Source organism: Pholis gunnellus, assembly GCF_910591455.1.
Source record: "Pholis gunnellus genome assembly, chromosome: 8".
NCBI classification, from domain to species: Eukaryota; Metazoa; Chordata; class Actinopteri; order Perciformes; family Pholidae; genus Pholis; species Pholis gunnellus.
In genome coordinates, this window is record NC_136534.1 from 20,468,640 (window position 1) to 20,488,926 (window position 20,287).

General features: G+C 43.2%; 1 protein-coding gene across 7 annotated transcripts in view; it reads right to left on the minus strand.

Annotated features, from left to right (window-relative positions):
• map7d1a (MAP7 domain containing 1a) overlaps positions 1-20,017 on the minus strand; it is a 39,264-nt gene extending 19,247 nt beyond the window's left edge. For 5 of the 7 annotated variants that reach the window (XM_079165428.1, XM_079165427.1, XM_079165425.1 and 2 more), the window contains exons 1-4: positions 19,604-20,017; positions 6,071-6,277; positions 3,005-3,073; positions 2,189-2,209 (exon numbers count right to left, since the gene is read on the minus strand). In XM_079165428.1, coding sequence (XP_079021554.1) covers positions 2,189-2,209; positions 3,005-3,073; positions 6,071-6,277; positions 19,604-19,673 — 367 coding nt within the window. In that variant the 5' untranslated portion in view covers positions 19,674-20,017. The remainder of the gene's footprint in view (positions 1-2,188; positions 2,210-3,004; positions 3,074-6,070; positions 6,278-19,603) is intronic. The other 2 variants (XM_079165429.1, XM_079165426.1) reach the window with 1 other exon arrangement.
• Between the last annotated feature and the right edge of the window lie 270 nt (positions 20,018-20,287).

Here is a 20,287-nt window from a genome sequence, read left to right on the forward strand (position 1 = left end):
CACATCTTAACCTTCCAGTGCTGCGGATCTTTACACGTGGCAGTGCAAGTAAAGAGTAGTGGAAACTGCTTCAGAATTCACTCGTTGTGCTGTGATGAGGACAGAGGGTGGGGGGGGAACCTGCTTCCATCTCGTGCGCTGATGTAATGTTAAAGGCTCGCAGAGAAAGATCACCGTTGTCAACATCCCCAACATTTCCTCCCACCTCACAGGGGAAACTTTGACTTTGAAGGCTGCACCCACTCACAGTGTGCGACAGTGTGTGTGACACTCGCTGATTAAATATTTGAATTTGACTCATTCAACAGAAGTGTTTGGTAACGGTTTTCCAGACGATAGGTGCTGGTTGCAGGAAGGAAAATGAGCTGGAACTTGGCTGGGGGGCTTGGGCGCTTAAGAGAGGTTAGTCTGAATGATTTCAGCTCACGATTTAAACAATTTTCCATTGCTTTTCAGTGCCATTCATCATCAGTCATTTATTCATCTATAGCAATGCGTTAAAGTGATAAACAGATTCTAAACAGAATCTAAAGCGGACATTGATTTCAAATGTGTTTCCTCAACTCTCCTCACGGTGATCAGTGCTGACATGTAGCATAGAGGCCTAATATAGTAAGACCATGAAATAATCAGAAGCAGAGTGCTGCTCTAACCCTGGTACATAAAGTATTTATAATAATCCACCAAAGACGGACAAGGCAGAGGAGTAGCTTCTGTGCAGTCACAGCCAATTCGCTGATACAATTCCTTCAAAGCGTCACTTAAACATCACAAAGAACCGATAAGATACGAGCCAGGATTTCCTATTGTGGCGCATTTAATGCTAACCTAGCAATACTACTGCTGATGGTTTGACGAGCCTTTCTGGCCAGGATCCCTCTCAAGTTGATATTGTAAACACAAGCTATGGATCTAATCTTATACTCAGGTCTGAATGTGATTATTAGATCAGACCCGTACCATCTGGCATGCCCTTGTGATCGCCCAATTAAGACTGATCCGCGCTATGAAGTGTGTCAAACTCATCTCGCTGCTGTCGAACACGCATGTTGGATTTGACTGCATGGCATTACTGAAAGTAGTTTAGAGATGTCAGTGTCATGTGAGGATATACGTCGTGATAATTAATCGTCTACATGTGATATGTATATATATATAGTTTTTACTAAAATGTTAATATAACGTTGAGAAATACTAATGAAACCGCAGCTAGCATAATTAGCATATTTAGACTATGTTACCAATTTCTCTTTAACACTAAAGTTATAATGAACTCAGACTGTGTGATTCTACTCTTAAGTTTTAAATGAGGTTTTCTATCTATCGCTAAATAAATATCTGTGCAAAAGTTGTGAAAATACATCACCATTCAGCTCTGTCTCTAAGCAGGTCATTTGCATGTTTTCCAATTTCAGAACATTTTGAACTGTATGATTCTATATTTGGCAGTATAGAGTTGTTTAGATGTGAATTTGCAGCCAAAATAAATTGGAGGTTTTAGAGACTAAAACCTCCAATTTCTTCAGTAAGATGGTAATCATAGGAGGTTTGCGGCGTGTGGTTCAAACGTGTTATCTTTAAATACAAAACCCAAAGAGTTCTGTGGTGTCGGCGGATGGAACATGTGGATGAACAAAGTTCAAACAAAGGGCACGCTACCTACTCTCATATGTGACCTGAGATTAAGCCCCATTGCTTCACAACCAATCATAACATTTCTTTATGGTTAAGTGATCAGTCTATGCCTACATGATTTTTGTGAAATATGATCTTCAGAGAGAGAAAAGGTTGCAATTAGTTGAAATTTCTATGACAAAGAAAAAAAAAATGAACAACCATGATTTTAAAGCAAGGATCATCATGAAAGCGCTCTAGAGCTGGGCAATATGACTAAAACTCAATGTTGTAACTTTTTTTTTATTTACAGTCTTTACCTCGATAATGATAAAACTGACAATAAAGTTTCAAAAATGTTTTTAGGGATTGTTCTTCAAGAGCTTTTAAAAAGCATACCGACAGGAGCAAGGCGCTTCAATGACTCCTAATGTCTGAATATCGGTATGTTTTCAGTTTATTGCCCAGCTCTAGTTAAAACTACTGAACTTCATTCAATTGAAACATCCAAATATGACAGAATGATCTAAATGGGTCACCACCATCACCACATACACATAGGTGAGTGGCTTACCTTGCAACAAGCTGAGCTCTTCTGCAGGGGGAGGGGGGAGGAGTGAGAGAGAAGACAGAGGCAACTGTCAGTCATGCAAAGCAGTGCTCAACCAGCGCGTAGCCAGGTGAAAAAGTGGCAGCCGTGTGTTCAATAGAAAATAAGGACTTGGGCAAAGAGATGCAATATCAACTTACACAAAAAAAAAAAAAAAAAAAAAAAGTACGGCCATGTCATTGGTTATATTGCCCAAGTGACAGGCCCTGAGGAGATTTTGCCCCAGTTCATCACATCACTGTGCTGTGATGACTCGGCGCTATTGCAAACAGATTTCAAATAACATTAAGTCATAAGAGATACTGTATAGCTGTAAAATAATGTTATTTATTAACACATAGGGACAATATCTCTATCTCTATTTAATACAGTTTGTGTTAACATACATTTTAGTGGAGAGTGAGCTTAAGCGCTAGTGTGTCAAACAAACATCACACATGCATGTAGAAAATAAAAGCTTGCTCGTCTTTGGTAAAATGGTGGCTTGGCTTTTGCTGATTTTAAAATCACTTTTGTTGTCAGATATCAGACAGAACTGTCTGATAAGCAGTCAACTGAGTGGAGCAGGCGGATTCAAAAGGTCCGGACCCACTTTTATACAGAAGCCCAAACTCCCCTTTTATCCTCTCTGTGCTGCATGTGCATGCCATCTGCAGCCTGGAGCCGGCTTAGTAGCAACACAGCTGCAAGTGTTAAACAACAACCTCTTTCACCCCAACACTAGGGGGAGCTCTCCTCCTATGGAAAGGGCTTGTCCTCCCGCCCCTTCATTCAACCTACCAAGATATTTGGCCTTCTCCTCCCTCCGCTCCTTGGCAAGCTTCTGCCTCTCCTCTGCCTTCACGATGTCTGGGAGGAGGATGGAGAAGGAGAGAAAGAGGGAGAGAATGTGTAAATATAAGACTTTGCTTTAGGTTTCCTTGCAGGTCAAAACAAACAGCATTATTTGATCTGAAACCTGAGAGAAATTCATAATTTAAGTATGTTTGGTATAATTTTTCACAGTGAGATTCAAAACATACTTATACATACAGATTAAAAAGCTCTTACTAAGAACTAAAGGCTGGTTAGAAGCTCACCTTAACTGAAATCATTCCTTGAGGACAGATCATTTATTATTTAGTCTATTTCCACAATGCTACATATCCACTATGGATATATGTAGAAGTATATGTCTTAATAATTAATATTCAGTATATCTAAAAAAGTATTTTCTTAACAAAGCACTTAAGTTACCGGTAACACCTTAAGTTCAAAGTTCTGTAAATGTATCTGTACAATAATGTGTTTAGTGCCATTGAACAGTTGCCTTTCCAACCTCCCTCAACCCAAAACTGACCTGAGGCAACGCCCTCCGACAAACATAAATATATGAGTCAATGTTTTCTTCACTGCTGTAAAAATCAGCACGGCGGAAGCTTTACGTTTAAATGTCACACCTAAGGAAACGTATGCCACGAGACAATGACAGGAAACTGTCAACGTCAACAAAGAGCGGAAGCCGATCAAGAAATCAAGAAAAAAAAAATGTTCGGAGAAACAGAATCTTCATGGAAGCCAATCTGCTCCAAATGCAAACTGAGGCAAGCGGCAGGCTCACTAAATCACCGATGCCATGTGGGTGTATGTTTGACTATGATATGTTAGTACTATAGGGGGGCCAATTACATACATCTCTTCTCTCTGTGACATCTCTGACTTCTGCTCACACATAACATTCCTTCCAAATACCCCAGTGGAAGCACCCAGGGGGGAAAAAACGCCGAAGGAAACGGGGATGCAAGCACACACTGAACTGTGTCGTTTCAACACTTCTAACTGCATCCTCTCATGAAAGATGCTGCTACTTCTACTAAAATATTGTCATTCTGACTTTCCAAAGGCCCACTTTGTCTTTGTATGTCCTCCAAAGAATACCTCAATAAAAATGTGTTACTACTAGAGCGGAAACAATTATTCAATTCATCAATTAGTCTATTTTGATCATCTATAAATCGTTTAAGTATTTTTTTTGTTCAAGCATTAAGGGCACAAATTGACTGGTTACCTTAGAAAATGTGAATAATTGCTGTAAAGTGAATTTATTTGGTGGGTTGACAAAAAACACTAAATGTGATGTGACATTCTAAAGACCTAGTTCATCGATTAATCGAGAAAACAATGGTAGTTAATGAATAATAGGGTAATGTATATTGTCATATTGCCCAGGTACTTGAAACCCTATGGACAACACGAATATGATAACAGCAAATGAATGTATAAGCTAATATTCATCATACAAAATCACAGCCATCCTGAAATTCTGACCACATTCCTGCAGCATGTCAAACACTGGCGCGTGCGGCAGTGCTGTCTTGATCTTTCGTTAGTCTTCATGCAGCATCATCCCCCCTCCATCTTCAGAAGCCAGATGTTCATCATCAAACACAAAGGAACTCATCCTTCAGCAAAGTCTAAACACAAACATGAAAACAAGCTGCCATGCCAAGCCCCCCCCCTAAGAACAACCTCTGACCCACTTTGATATTTATAGGACTGCGGCCCATGTGCACGGTGCTGCTCGGTGTGACGTGCCCCTGTTTCCAACTCACCACCACCATGATAATCATAACGTCACATGCACAAAGACAAGAGCAGACTGGCCCAACAAACACTGCAAGGTGCAATGTTCACACACTCACAATGTCAGCTCTGTGTTATTCTGTCCTCTGAATTTGAGTATGATAAGAGCCGTGCAGGGCATGCATAGTACTGTATAGAGCGACGTGTCAAATTCAACAGACAGACATGAGAAACAAAGAAAGAACGTGTTTACTCGACACAACCTACATGACGAGGTTCTCTCGGACGGAAGCAAATCACCGCTTTCACAGAAAAAAAATGTTTGAGAAGTGACAAACCACAACGGAGCAGACTATTACCAGACGCAGCAGCAGCACTCAACTACAAGCCTCACCATTTCCTTTTTACTAATTAAGTGGCTTCAGAGTGATTTTCGATCCCTCTGGGTGGTGCTAAACATCACACGATAATGAGAAAAGTAATGAGCTTTACAAAAACCAGTGGAAAAGGAACTTGGAATGTCGAAAGGGAAGCGTGTGTCATTTTGGAATCAGCTGACTAAAAAGGACTCAACTGCATATTTCTCTAAAATAGACCAGACTTTGGCAAATAACCATAGACTATCATAAACTCTTGATATAACTGACATGGGCAAAGGTCATAACAAGCTGGAAGTATTGTTATAGTTTTGGGAGCAGTTTAGGGCTTTTGGGGGTTTATCCCCGCCACCTCACGCAAGGGGAATAAAGACCATGACCACAGTGAATGGATTAATGGATAAAGAATAAAGGGGAGAGAGAAAAGAGGCTTACACTCCAAAAACCCTCAAACATTCTCCTTAGGAGTTTGCATGTGCTGTTAGCCAGTGGCTGCAAGGACTTCAAGTGGCACTGTGGGAATGGCTATGGTGCAACTGCCCGGTCAAACTAAATGCCGTCCTGGCATCGCTCACTGAAACGGGGTTCTTATTCAGGTTGCCTACCTTTCCTTAGAAAACAGTGCATGCCCATATTGAACTGCAATATTTCCTTTACTAATTTTTTCCATGCTTGTTCCAACAACTGCAGCGAGCTCCACTGGGTTGTGGTCACCATCACTCAGACACTGAAGCCCTGCCTTGCCTCTAGAGAGCTGACCTAACTCCAGTAGATTGCAGATGCAATTGCACCACTATAAGAGCACTGCTTCGTGTCTGGCCAAATTTAGCTTTAACCTTTAAAGCAACTGAACTTTGTTGTTACATATAAGTAAATCATTTAGTTAGAGGTGGAATTTCTTTTTTACCTTTACCACTTTTCAACCTGGCGACAGGCGACGCAGGTGACCCGGGGGATCGAGGAATGACGTCGGGTTTTGTGGGGGTTGTCAATCTCCAATCGGTGTCTTTCTTAGCTGGAGACGCCATTCTCTCGGTGGTATCCGTCATCGGGGGGCTGCTCTCCCCCTCCGGGTCAGGCCTCGTTGGGTTTGTGTTCAGAGCCGAGTGGGAAGCTGGTTGAAGAGAAAAGACAACAAAAACAAGTGAGTGAGGTAAAAGGTAAGACAAGCACACAGATGGAACTCAACCAGTTGGTCTTCATTCCTTTCACTACTGGGCCTATGAAGCAGTTTAGTGTAAACCTCCTCACAAAGCTACATGGGTGGGTCCATGTCTAAGACTTTGTTTTCATTGAGAAACTGTTCCAATTTGAGAACTCAAATAACCGCACTGTAACAAGATAATGAAACAGAACACCTTTCAAAGAAGCTCCTCCGTTTCTGAACAATGTTTCTTTCGGTTGTTGAGCGACATCATCTGCTGCAGAGATTACACCATTTGCTCAGAAGCACAAGATAATAGGTCTCAAGTCTGGCTGCTTGAACTCTACGCCTAACATCATTTTCTACTCTGTGCGTCTAATTTATCGACTGAACGGCCTGAGCAAATGGCCCGACTCCCTGGCAGAACTAAAGCACAGTAATTGCTTTTTGGCATCCTGATGATTCTATTGAGGTGAATTAAATTGCTTCGGAAAACAGAATTAGATTGATCATCTTCCCAGAAGCAGTCAAACTTTCTATCGACAACAACAATAAATAGGAGTCCGATCAAGCCCACGAGTTATCTGTACTCTCTGTAAATTAAAAGTTGTTTTGGGTAAAAGAATAGCCGGGCCGGTTTGTTGGGATAGCAGCTTCACTCGCAGCACCATGACTCACATTTGGCACGCCGCTGAACTTGAATCTCCTACTCAAACATTAGTTTGCTCAGGCTTTGACAGCCAGACAAAGACCCTCATGGGAGGGACTCTTGGCTTTGTCCACTCAGCACTGTACCCCTTCGCTCCCTGCGGAACCGTGTTGGAGCACAGTTTCTTCTGCATAGTCTCTGAAGGCAAACGCTGGGGCAACATGCTGTATATTACACAGACTTTGGCTCAAAACAACACAGGCAGTAGGGGGGTGGTCACACTGAGACAGTGAATGCACTGAAGATTTACCCTACAAATGCTGTGCTATTCAACAGCTTGGATAGTAGAGCACCAATGAGCAGCTAGACCAATGCTGTGCAGCTTCAAAGAGAATTGATTATAGCTTTCTATAGAGTATGCAACTGTACGGTGTGCCTATAAACATTTTAAAAAGCCATAAAACTTCTTAACTTTTTCTTAAAACACAACTCCGTAATGAATGAAACTTTGATTATTATAAAACCTAAGAGGCACAAAGCTGGACAAAGGTCTGCATGAAGAACTGTAGCCAACTTCTCACTACTGCAACGACAATGCTTAGTAGCATTCAGTGAGATATCAGGCCCCCATGACAAAGGATGTCTGAGCTCATCTGGGCACATGGAAAGGCGATGTCATCAGATGGAGGCAGTTACTGATGACCCTGAGAGAACAGCAGCAAGAGTCTATGAAAGAGTTCAACTGGTAGACAAGACAATGTGTTTCCCCTGTCGAGGCATGCCACTACTAAACAAGCATTCCTCGGGCAGCGATGTGCTCTGACAGAGAGGGGCCATTGTTGCGGTTGCTTCATGGCAACGGGACGGCGGCCAAAACACTGCAATGACAGCGACGGGGGGAGAGAGGAAGGAGGGGGACTGGTAGTGAGATCGACTGAAAGTAGAAGAGGTGACATTTTGTAACAAAAAAAGACTGAGAGGAGGAGCCAGTGATGTATTCAGGGATTAACTTCAAATTGAAATTGTTTGCTGCAGAGAAGGAAAAAAAAACACAGCGCCCGGCCCAGGGCTTGCAACCACCTTCATTTAAAACTATGTTACTCTATAGAGGGTAAATCCTGACACAGAAAACGTTATCAACCAAATGCCGACAATATTTTTGCAAACAAATGATGCTTCCCTCAACTCTGGGCGTTCCATCGCAACACCCTCGTCTCTGAATTCATCATCTTTCAGTGCACCATTTTCTTACGAATCCCTGGAGGGGCAGACACGACAACTGCCCTACCAAAGTTGGTAAGAGCAGGTGCACTTCTGACAGACGGGTATTGTGTTGCCTCACACCCTGTGAAAGTCCCCCCCCCCCCATGCACCTGAGACCTGGAGCCACAGAGAATCGGCTGGCTGACAGCACTGTGGGGGCGACTGGGCCGACAATCGCTGTAATCTATACGTCAATGATGAAGAGAATGAGAATGTAACGTACTCTGGTATGTTGGTGACACCGACAATGAATACCAATGAAACCTGAAGCTCTCTGGAGGAAGATGGGATGGGAGCTGAGGGAGAGGATCGCCGCTGCGTAGCAAGAGACTGAGACAAGGGCTGATTGATTCAGCAGTCTGACTGAAAAGCCCAAAGTCCAGTACAGGTTTCCAGAGCCCAATGTGACTTCTTTAAATTGCTTTTTATCTTTACTTGAACTAATAATATATAGATTCAAATATATCGAAAAAAGAATCAAAAATAAAACATTTTATATATTTAAAAAAACTAAATCGTCACCTTTTTTATGCTGTAACTCATAGATATTTAGACTTGTTGCTTGATAAATGGCACTAAACGTAAATTGATTATAAAAAAGGTTAGTGCTTGATTTTCTTTGGATCAAATAATCAACTAATCATTTCAGAAGTCGTAACAACTGCAATTCATATTTAAAGGAACCCTGTGGAGATTGTGACCACTGGTGGCGCTATGGAAGAGTATTTTTTTCCAGGCACCAACAAAAGCAGTGAAGAAGAAGACCGCAAGCTAGCAAACATTCTAGTATATACTATAAAAAAGCACAATTCAAAATATATATTTAAGAAAACACCCTAATCAAAAATGTTCTGGGAAAGTAAATGCATTGAACACATTGTTCAAGTCTTAAAGACGTACGTGATGCATTCTGTTTAGAAACACTGAATGTGAAAACATTTGTTTACAAGAAACCTCCACAGGCCACCTTTAACATCAAAAGAACAAAGAAGTCTGCAAAGTGTAATTGCTGCCTGTCCTGGGCTGACATAGAGATGAGTACAAGTGTATTTGGAAAACTGTCTACACAGTGACCCCTTACAGCAAACAAGATTGGGACGAACTCCTGCGGGGCTTTGAGGAGAATGCTTAAGTAATATTTGCACAGATGTATCGAATGCAAAGACAGAATCTGTTCAGCAAACCATGAGCTCCGTGTTATGGCTTTGATCACAGACAAAACAACATGACTTGAGCCACGCTAATAAAGTTATCCAGTTCTCTTGTTACAGTGTTCTCATGTGGTGTGAAATCATAGCAGAAACAGCAATATCTGCCTCATTATATTACCATATTTTAACGACAAACACAACAGAGGGGGTCTATAGGTCGACCACTTTTAGCATATTTACACTCCAGCCGCCCGGAGGCACTGCACCCAGGGGACGACTACAGCCAAAAGCCATTAGACTGCCTTCTTGTGACATCAATTCCATTATTCATGTTGATAAATCAATGCACACCATCCAACTTCCTGAGACGCACGAGTCTCCATCAAGGCTGAACACGGAAAAACACTTTGGTCGGGCTTATTGTTGAAAGGTAAGGGAGAAAAATACACAGCACAAACATTTGGTCAGCGTTTCAAAAGCTTGAAACCGCCCGTCCTTCTTCAGAGGTCCTGAATAACTGGGTGTTTATCTGCTTCCTACTAAAAACAATGGGGTGCAACATGTTTCTTTGCATTTGTGTTTGCGCTCTTCACACTAGTTGGTACGGATCCACGTTCCAATCATAATCTTACAAAATAATAATCAGGATCTGATAATCGTTGTTGGGTTATTGAGATATTCCACTGTCAAACCAAATGAAACCATCTCTGTTAAACAAATGATTGAGTTAGAAACTAAAGTGTGTTTATCAAAACTTCTTGATTGTCGCTTTACAGTCACGATAATGAGCATACTTGCATTATTAGCATAATCTCTTACAAATCTGTTGGCAGAAAGTGAATCAATCTCAAATCAGTGATGTCCTTGCATGGTTGCTTTGTTTCATCCTCCTGCTAATTATCAACCGGATATTCGACAGCTTTGAGACCCTACAAAGTGGGTCAGAGGAGGTTCAGGGATCCTCAGCATGCTGTGCAGGATCATTGAATGGCCATCACATCGGCCCCATAATGTCTCCCTATGGTGCCTCTCTAGCTGCAAGTGTTAAACAAAGACTAAGGCGCTTAGCCGAGCCTATTTACATGCAAAAGTGATACAATGTAATAATATATAGGGTAAAGTCAGCAGCAATAGTAAAGGAACCCCTTCTGAAGTGGGTGTGTGCGCGCATGCACAAGCACAGTGTGGGAGCATAATGGCAGGTTGAGAATCAGCAGGTAATTAGCACAGGCTCGGTGCAATCCCCCAGGTAGAGGCATGTTAATATCGAAATATAAATATATGTGCGACTTCAAATCGTAGCGCGTGTTCTGCAAAGCTCAGTCACTTTACATCACTCCCCAAACTGCCACCACAAAGGGATTTAGAACTTCAGAGTTTGGCTGATGACACTGTGAGCAAAGAGCCACGTTTATAACTGGGACAACTAGTAATACTGCCACACAAAATGGGATTTAGCAGAAATCCAATTTCACAGCATATTATTTTGTTGGAGTAGGTTATAAATACCCACACTGCTGCCCCTGTGCCGCTTAAATATACTTAAGTCACCTCAATAACTGCAGGGCACAAGAAGAGCCTTTCCACTTTAATCATCTTAATAATAAGTTTAACGAGTATGAATATTTATGTCCAAGAAATTAGAAGGTAGAGGCACAGGATAGGTTCTTAGAATACCACGTGCCCCCATCATAAATGAAGCACTTCTATCTCCACACAGCGATACAGGCTGCTATGGGATCGGACAGGCAACTGTACCGAGCACACTGTTCACACAATAAACCACACACCTGCTCGACAACATAACAGGGGACCCGCGTATCAGGGTGAGATAAGAGTGTGTCTGGAACAAGACAGCCAAACACATGACTCACTGTATGACACAACCAACAAACTATGTCAGCACATTCTCGTGACTGTGTCTGCTCATTAACAGCTTATGGAGAACACTTCCGGTTGAGAGGAGCTGTAAAAAGCCATATCTATGTGAAATAGTCCGTATTGTTGAATGTCTGCTTGCAAAAACAAGCAGACATTCAACAATACGAAGCTTTGAAATTATTACGTGATCGTGACCGGTCATAATGAATACAGCCAACAACTGCTGCTCATTCCCGATGCAACATTGAGCGCTGCCAATGTCTCGCCGAGACACTGTGCAGCGTAGAATATAGGGCAAGACATGGAATATTTATGACGCTAAGAGCTTCACTCTTAAGCACTACCTTCTCTGTCTCTTGCCAAACAGATAAGAAAAAAAAAGAGGCGAGGAGGGTAACGCACCAACAGGAATAACTAGAGGTTCGTAATACAGGGAATAGTTGCAACATCTCGATGAGTCTACTCTTGCAAACAATGCCTGGTAAACAGGGTGGAGATGCAGCACATTCCCTTGAAAAAATGGAAATGAGGCAAACAAGAGGCAAGGAAACGGTATGGAGACCCAGAGTGTGAAATCAAAAGACTGGAAAGGGAAAAGGGCGGCAACCCCCCGAAAAGAAGGAAAGAGGAACTCAGGAAACACACAGAGAATGGATCTGCATCTCATTTGGGATGGGCCGGGGGACTAATGAACTACCTCATCGCTTACCCCCCCGCCCCCCCTTCACCCGTCGCCCCTTCACCCTGTTGTGTCCCTCCTGCACCCAATAGGGTGATGTAAGAGGGCAAGGGGGCCCAGACACACAGGAAGCGCAGTGTAAACAACAAGCACCGGCTCCATGCCAAACCAGGCCCTGCATGTGTGTTTAAAGGCCAAAGTTTTCATTAGATGTGCTCACAACAGAGGACTGCCATTTTAAATTCTGCATGTAATGCAATTAACGATTATTTTAATTATCGATTTATCTGATCAACAGACCAAAACCCAAAGATATTAAATGAACAATGATATGAAAAGGGGAAAAGAGGGAAATCTGGAACCAAAGAACGTTCAGTGTTTGGGAACAATTTAAAGTTAATTCGCTATTCAAAATGCTGTTATGTCGATTGTGATGGTGATACAACTGAGAAAACAAGCACTGCAACTAATAACATATCATTATTGATCCATCTGTCTACTTATTTACTGGATTAACCAATAATCATTGAGCTTACAAAATGCAAGGAAATACTAAAGAATGTCCAGCACAATTTGCCAGAGCTCACGATGACGTCTTCAAATGTCTTGTTTCATTCGACCAACAGTCAAAACACTAGTTTTTCTATTTACTATCACATAAACATCAACAATTAAGCTGGAACTTGGGATTGTTTGGCATTATTGCCTGAAAAATGACTTGAACAACTTATCAATTATCAAAATAGTTGCAGATTATTTTTCTGTTAGATTTTGCCCTAAACTGAATTAAAGAACGGGTCAGAGATATCTGAGTCACACTGATGAACCCACTCATCAGGCTACAGCTGATGTCCGCCGTATAAAGCCAAAAGCGGTTGTTCTGCAGCATAACAACCAAAAAAGTTGAAGACGCTTAAAAAGGCCGCATTCCCATCGGCCATGAATACTGATATCTCGGTCAGTGGCTACAACATCACCTGGCCCAGGCTGAGAACAATGCCTGGCATTTAGCTGCTGCTCTCTCTCCTGCATCAACGTATGCGCCAAAGCCACCGCGCTGATGAAAGGCTCTGCTTATCTGACCCAGCGGCAGCTCCCTGGGGACCCAGCATCATGCTCCAAAATAAAGGGATAAGTAACCTAGACAGTCTGACCAGTGGTGGTGGGGGGGGGGTGGGGGGGGGGTGGGGGTGTGTGTGGGGGGGGGGGGGGGCAAACTCATGCCTTTTTCAATGACATCAGAGGAGGAGGAGGGGGGCGTATCTGGGCCGCACAAGCCGCTATTCATAACTGGAAGCAGTCCACCAGCATGCCAGGCTGTTGCTCCTGACAACCTGCTCCCCGTGCCTTTTGGGGGTTGGGAAGTGACAGCATGGTCTAATTCCCCCTGATCTCAATGGCGGGGTTTTCTGGTCCTCCGTCACCAATTTTAGACTGAACAGGATGTAATCCATTTTGAGTTTAATCTTTTACGAAAGTGCTTCACAGATGCTTCAGGAGTAACCTGATCAAGAAATGTAACTAATGGGAAGCTTACACCAAAATGTCCATATTGGGTTCGTACTACGGTCTGTGGTAAGCCAGGAACTCGCAAAGCTTTGTCCGACTGGTCATCATCAATGCCACTGCAAAGATCTCAGGTATCTGTAATCCCCTCTAGGAACTTTCCGTCTCTGTCGGCAGGATCATTTCCCTTTCTGTGGAGCGATCCCCCTCTGCATCACTGGGATGAATCAGTGATTGTGAATTGAGAATTTGTGCGTGGCCTCGTCTGAAGTAGCTCGCTGAGCCGTTGTTTGTCGTTTTGTTCAAATATGGGTATCTTCGTAAACATTACTTAAAGCAAAAAATCAGGCCCGAGCAGTAATCTTGTGCCTGTTCAACATACAATTACACCCAACAGTTATCATTAACTGTCTCCCCACACAGAAACCCAGAACTCTTCTGCTGTCAACGGGGTCCAATCATGGGTTTCATAATCACAGGTAACTGTGACGAGGCCAAATGTTCCCTCCGACTCCCTTAGCGACGACGAGGTCCAAATCCATCAGCAAAAAACATGAAAACTGTAAAAAATAACTAAAATAACTGTGAAAATGGATCAAACAATGGCTCTGAAATACATGTGGTAGACTGCCAAGGAATGTGAAGGGCGATCGAGATGTGTCCACAGTGTAAAATGCATGCCCTTTAGGGACCGGTCTAATATTAGCAGATAGGTCTGGTGACTGGAACTTTCAGACGGCCGGAGAGCACACAGCAGTCTGTCTGAGATATTTTCAGACTTGGTGGAGGTGGAAGGAACAAGCGACACAGTCCAAATCAAGACTTCCCTTCCCTTGTCCTTCCTCTAGTGTCCCAGGGAGAAGGGCGATGCAGCTGACCGACATTAAATTTAGGCCACAACACTGCATCATCTGCCATTCTTTCTGTGTGTCACAGTCAAAACTAAAAAAGACAGAAAAGGGCTTAGGAAAAGCAGATGCCTTCCAAATAGCACATGTGTATGTTTCATGGGCTTCTAACGCTTTCAAGGCGAAGGGGTTAATAGTGAGAACGGCATGTTTCTGTGGCATTCAGTCACTCTCTTACTACCCAGCTGCTGCAGCTGTGCAGCATCTTGGACCACGGGCCTAGATTCTAGCCTCTTCATTTTTGTCTCGTTTTCTTAAACTGTATTCTTATTTCATGGTTTTAATGCATATGTAAAGCACTGTTAATTGCCTTTGTGCATTAGGTCAAGCTAAATAAGCTCGCCTTGCCTCTCCATGGTCCTATAATTTGAACAGCATCTGCAGCGTAGCCCTACTCGTTTCATTATGCTCTGGTGCTTTGAATGCATTGCTCTGTGTCTTTGAAGCAATCTGCCAATTTAATTACTAAAGGAATAGTTTGTCATTTGGGAAGTGGGGTTACTGAGAGTTATGCGAGAAGCCAGTTAGCTTAGCACCTTACAACTCATATTAGCATTAAAAAAATATCCCACTATTCTTTTAAATCACTCTCATGCAGTTTGACCTCACTTAATACATTTTGCACGAAACAATTGTCCTGCATACTATAAACACACACACACACACACTTCTTAACACACCTACTAATCGCCAGATGATTGTGCACTCTGCTACCAGCTTTAAGTCTTTCAGTTCAAAGTGATCCCAGGTGGTCCCTGACGAGTCATAGCTCTCTGACTGATCAACTGTATCATATATCAAACGTTCTTGTTGTGGAGAAAAAGACCAAAAAGAGTTGAAGCGGTGAAGACATCATCACGTCATTGACGTGTTCTGTATGAAGTTAAAGTGTCTTTGTCCCATTTCAGAGGCTAATGCTTAACTGTAGCCTGCAGTCATTTTAAGTGTGACTAATAACACATGTAATGAGGCCGTGGAAGGTGAGTGAATGACTACAGTCATCATCACAATGCATGATGCACGCGGCATAGAAAACATGAGCGTGTAGCAATTTGTTCATCAGCACTTGAGTAAAATTAACAAGAAAATGACAAGTATTTACAAGGCGAGACCTCACAAAGATTCTTTGCTGTGTTTGAGCTACCGTGTGGTTTTATTTGATAAGAGAGGATTTAAGTGCAGGCAAGTTCAACTCTAATCCTCCCTTAATCCATGTTTTCAGAGTACACACTGTATTTGTCATGTTTTTCCTAATACATTTAAAACAGGACGTCCACAATTAAAAGGACCTCAAGTACACAATTTCAGAAATGTGTGTCCGTCATTCACAAAAACAAACATGAACTGTGCCTGCATCCACGTATTGACCGCTTCCAGGAGCCATTTCATGATTCAATACTGCAAAGGCGGAGACAGTTTGCACACTTTTGAGTGCTGGTTAACGGGAAGGCTTTCTACATCGTTTGCTTTTGTAGAGTGCCGGTTTAGAGATCTACCTCGATTGCCTCATGAGAGGTCAGTGTCTGGGCGATGTGATTTACACCATCTGGGTGCTACGGAGTGGATCGGCACTGATGTGATGCCTCCTCTATGTGGGGAGTTGAAGCAGGTCAACGACTTTATTTCACATTGTAGCATGTCTCACCTTCTTCTGGTCTCTGTCGGTCTTCACTTTATAGCGAAAGTCTTGCTTAAGCTGAGCTGTTCAAATACAGGCGTTATGTCAAAAAAAAGAATATGATACAACTAATAAGATGTGAACAACCTCAAAGACCCTCATAAGCTGCAACTCAGTTTTTCAACCGTTGTCAGTGTTTCATTTTGAATCTAATAAGCTGGAGTACAGAGGAGCCAAAACAACCTCAAATGTGCCACTGTGTAAAAACTTCTCTGTAGTTTCAAAAGCAGACCTCAGCGCCACAGTGCTGGCGTGACTTCAGTCGGTTTCTGTTCTTTTCCGTTCTCTCCCCAAAGTTCATAGGGACTAGCCTGAGTCCCTCCTATAAAAGGTGCTGAATATGGGCTTTGCTATCTGCACATGTAAGAACTGGGAAGCCCACCCCCCCCCACCACCCCTGTCTCCTACAACAACAAAACGGCCTGAAGACGCTTTAGAGGAATAATCTAATTAATCTACACACCAAAAGAAAAGTTCTGTCTTGTGAAAGAGTGTGGTAAAGTATCATGATTCAGTTACTTTAATCCTTTTAGCCATGCATGCCTGGAAAAAGCCATTTGTTTGACAAAGTAATCTGTGATTGCTGCCGCATACACTGAATTAAATGGATTATGCAGGATGGAGCCCACACATAGGACGGCCCCTTTTGTGCTCACCTCACCGTAATATTAAGGAGATTATTCAAAAAAAAATGTAAGGGGGAGAAATGTAATGTTGAGATATTATTTTCTCCCTCAGATATAGATATGATTCATATTTAATTCCACTGTATAAATTACACGAAGCTTCAAACAACCCATAGAACAGTACATTTCAAGCATGATGCTCGACCCTGTACAGTAAGCAGCATCATATCTATAGAGTTACAGTAGCTTGCAACGTGCATTGCACCCCCGATAATACACGATTAGTAAATCACTCTGCTCCTATTCACAAACATGCAATCATACTTTTGTTGATTACATTCCATACACGAGTGCTTTTGCACGTTGCTAACCTGACGGAGCCAAATGTATCTCCTGCAGAACATGAAAACATCTCATTAGACACACACTCCCCACACTCCCCACACTCCCCCCCCCCCCCCCCCCACACACACACACACACACACACTGTATTGCTCACAATTAATCCTGGACAAAAAACAATGTCGGTCCGTGCCGTTATCAGGCTCCATTATTAGACAGTGAAGCTCGGAGGGCCCGTGGGAGCCAGCCCACTGCTAATTTACAAAAGACACTAGCGCAGCTCTCTCCAAAAATGGGACGCGGTCTCACGTGTGTGTGTGTCCCCCCCCCCCACGATTACATAACAACTCCTGCGGCTGAAGATGTGTAGCTGACTGATCCCGTTCATCGCAGCACAGGCTTGCCAGCCAAAGCTGGTGTATTCTCCCATACTCCATCATAGACAGGGACCACACTAGGATCTGTTTCCCTGTCAGTCTGCTGAGGCTCTTTATCCTCAGCATCGCTGTACTGGAGCAGCTCGTCCTTTTTTTGTTGTTGCTTAAAACAAAGTTTGCATAATGGCTCATTAACAATTTAAAACATCGCCACAGACTCTTCTGCACAAGAGATCCTGCTCCTACCGTAAGAGCATCAGAGATGGGAACAATGTAATTCCACTCGGAGGTCAATAGACTAGTAAAGCTAAACCTTAAGATGGGAAATAAACGTTTCTATTCAGCTTAGCTGTTCAGGTATGGAAATAAGTGAGGACGACCAAACCGAGCAGACTGTCAAAGAGTGGCAGAATGGAGAGCACAGAGAGAAGAAAGCCTGCATAAAGAAACGGGGGATTAGAAGATAGTCTCCATGAATCCAGAGAGCAGATTTGCTGAGCCAGGCTTTCAACAGCTCCAGCAGGAGGGATAAAGAGAACATTCTTCAGTGACTGTATTGCAACAAAAAGGAGAAGACTTTTCCAGTTGCCTGCTTCCAGGTGAGATTTACATGTCTTGATCGCGGATGTTTGACACGGGAAACACACATTCTGGGGAGCCGACATGGCAAGAAAAGACGTCTTTTATAAGTGATGGCTCACTCCCCTTCGAAAGAGAGTGTCGTGTCCCTGTGTCATGAAGGTAAAAATCTTCCTCACAAGCAACATGATGAGATAAAGTGATATTCAGAACTTCATATTTTCATGCGTATAGGAGAAAAAAACGACATGACCACAGAGTAAAACCAACGAGCTGTGAGTTACTTACGAGGCGTGTTGGAGCTCTGATGACCATTTGACCACAAATGACTTAATTAATAAAGAAAAACAACTTCTGATCTTTCTCAGTGCGCAATGGAAGCTTGACGGTCTAGCTGCCAAACTGTAAATACATCCCGTGAAACAGAAAGCCTGATGTCAGCGCTTCTGCCATGAGACACAACATGTATGAGGACAGCCTTTCCCAGCTTCATGGTCATACGTGATGTTATTCAGAACAATGGCTATTCAAAAGACACTCCAGTCTGATGGATTCCCACGAAAAAGGGTGGAGCACGTCTCTCCTCCTGCTTGATGCAGAGCCAAAACCAGCTGACCTCCCTCCATGAAGCCCCCTGTCAGCAGGAAGGAAGTTTTCTGTTGTCAGAAGGAGGAGGTCACATTGTGTGTGTGTGTCCCTTCCACTTCCAGATGCAGCAAACGCATAAATACACAACGCTTTGGCATAGAGGTTCAACCTTTGAACCAATGCCGGGTGTCTTGCAGGTACAACTTGACATTGGCAGGTTCCCACCATGGGTTCCTCATCTCGACACGTGTCCTTAGACATGACAATGGCCTTAAACTGCATGATCACACATTTGTAATCCCACATATAATGCAGTAACTAAGCCGGATCTGTCCGGAGGACTCTTTATCCTTGGATTATTCTTGGATTCAGTAGTCTTGTTGATGCAACTCTGCACCAGCAGAAGAAAAAATGCACCTGTGCATATTGGACAACTATTCACTGAATGTGGAAAACATGCTCTGGTAGAGCAATAAGTAGCAAAGAGGAGATGGGTACCAGTGTGACTGCATCATGTTAGTAGTGAGCTAAACATAACATACGGAGGGGGATGGGGTGGTACAAGTCAGATTACCTCATCTACCGCAAATTGTGTTCTTAGAACCCTGAAGCCCCGAGCTCTGCGCGAAACAAACGGCAACATAGTTTTGAATTGACAGCCATACGCAGTCAGCTAATGATCACACCGGTGTTGTGATATTCTCATCGGAAAAAGGTCTGCGAACAGGTCATCGTCATCTTTCATTGATTAGATCAAGATTAAAACCCGGTCTGAGGTTCAGGTGTTCAGCTCGTGGACAACAACACGGCTGCGTTAGCGTTATGATTTCTGACTGTCTGCACCCGCACCTCCTAATGGATTATTCATAATTCATCAGACAAATTCATTCCCGACCCCGCGCTCTCTGTTGCTTTAAGGTTACCTCAAGCTGCAACAGTGTATCAACCCCTAAATGAGTTACAAAGTCAGCACTAGCAAGACAACGCTTTGAATGATTTTGTTACAACGTGACTAACAGGACTCATTCAACTCGAAAGGTAGACTGACCTACAATGAATTAAGACTTACGTGTTGATCCTGGCAGAGTATTTGCCTCCATTTCGGCGGCAATATCCTCGCTTTCTGTTCTTTTGTTCATTCAAACAGGCGAGTTTCGGCTCTTCCTCTCCGGCAGTCCTCTCATTCCTCAGGCAGAGACGGGAGGAGGAGGAGGAGGGGAGGGGGGGGGGGAGAACTTGGTGAAGTCACTCCAGTTGCACCAGATGTCCTGAACGAACCGGTGCAGCAAACCCTCCTGAGAGAGAGAGAGCGTCCGGATAAACCAGAGATAGGACAACAAAACAAAGACAAGCCCAGCCAGTACCCGCCTGTTTGATGGAGGAACCGGTTGCTCCTGAGAGAAGTTACAGAAAAAAAAAAGGTTTCGGGAGGAATCCTGTGGAACGGAGAGCAGGGGAGGAGGAGTGAGGGAAGTTTCTCACTCTCCCGACACACCACAGCTGATGCGCTGCTCGTGCGTATGGTCCCTCGCTGGCTTTACCGGACCGTACCATTACAGACAGGGGTGTCTGGTTGCTACCTATAGTATTTATCATGACATGCTAGCTATATGTAACGTTATGGAAGACTCATTCACTATCTGCAAGATATGAATGCCTATTTTATAATCTTAATTCATTAATACCGATGTAAAAATGTGAGTAGAATAGTTTCTCCCCTCCGTTCTGATTGTGTCCTTCACCCACAAAACTA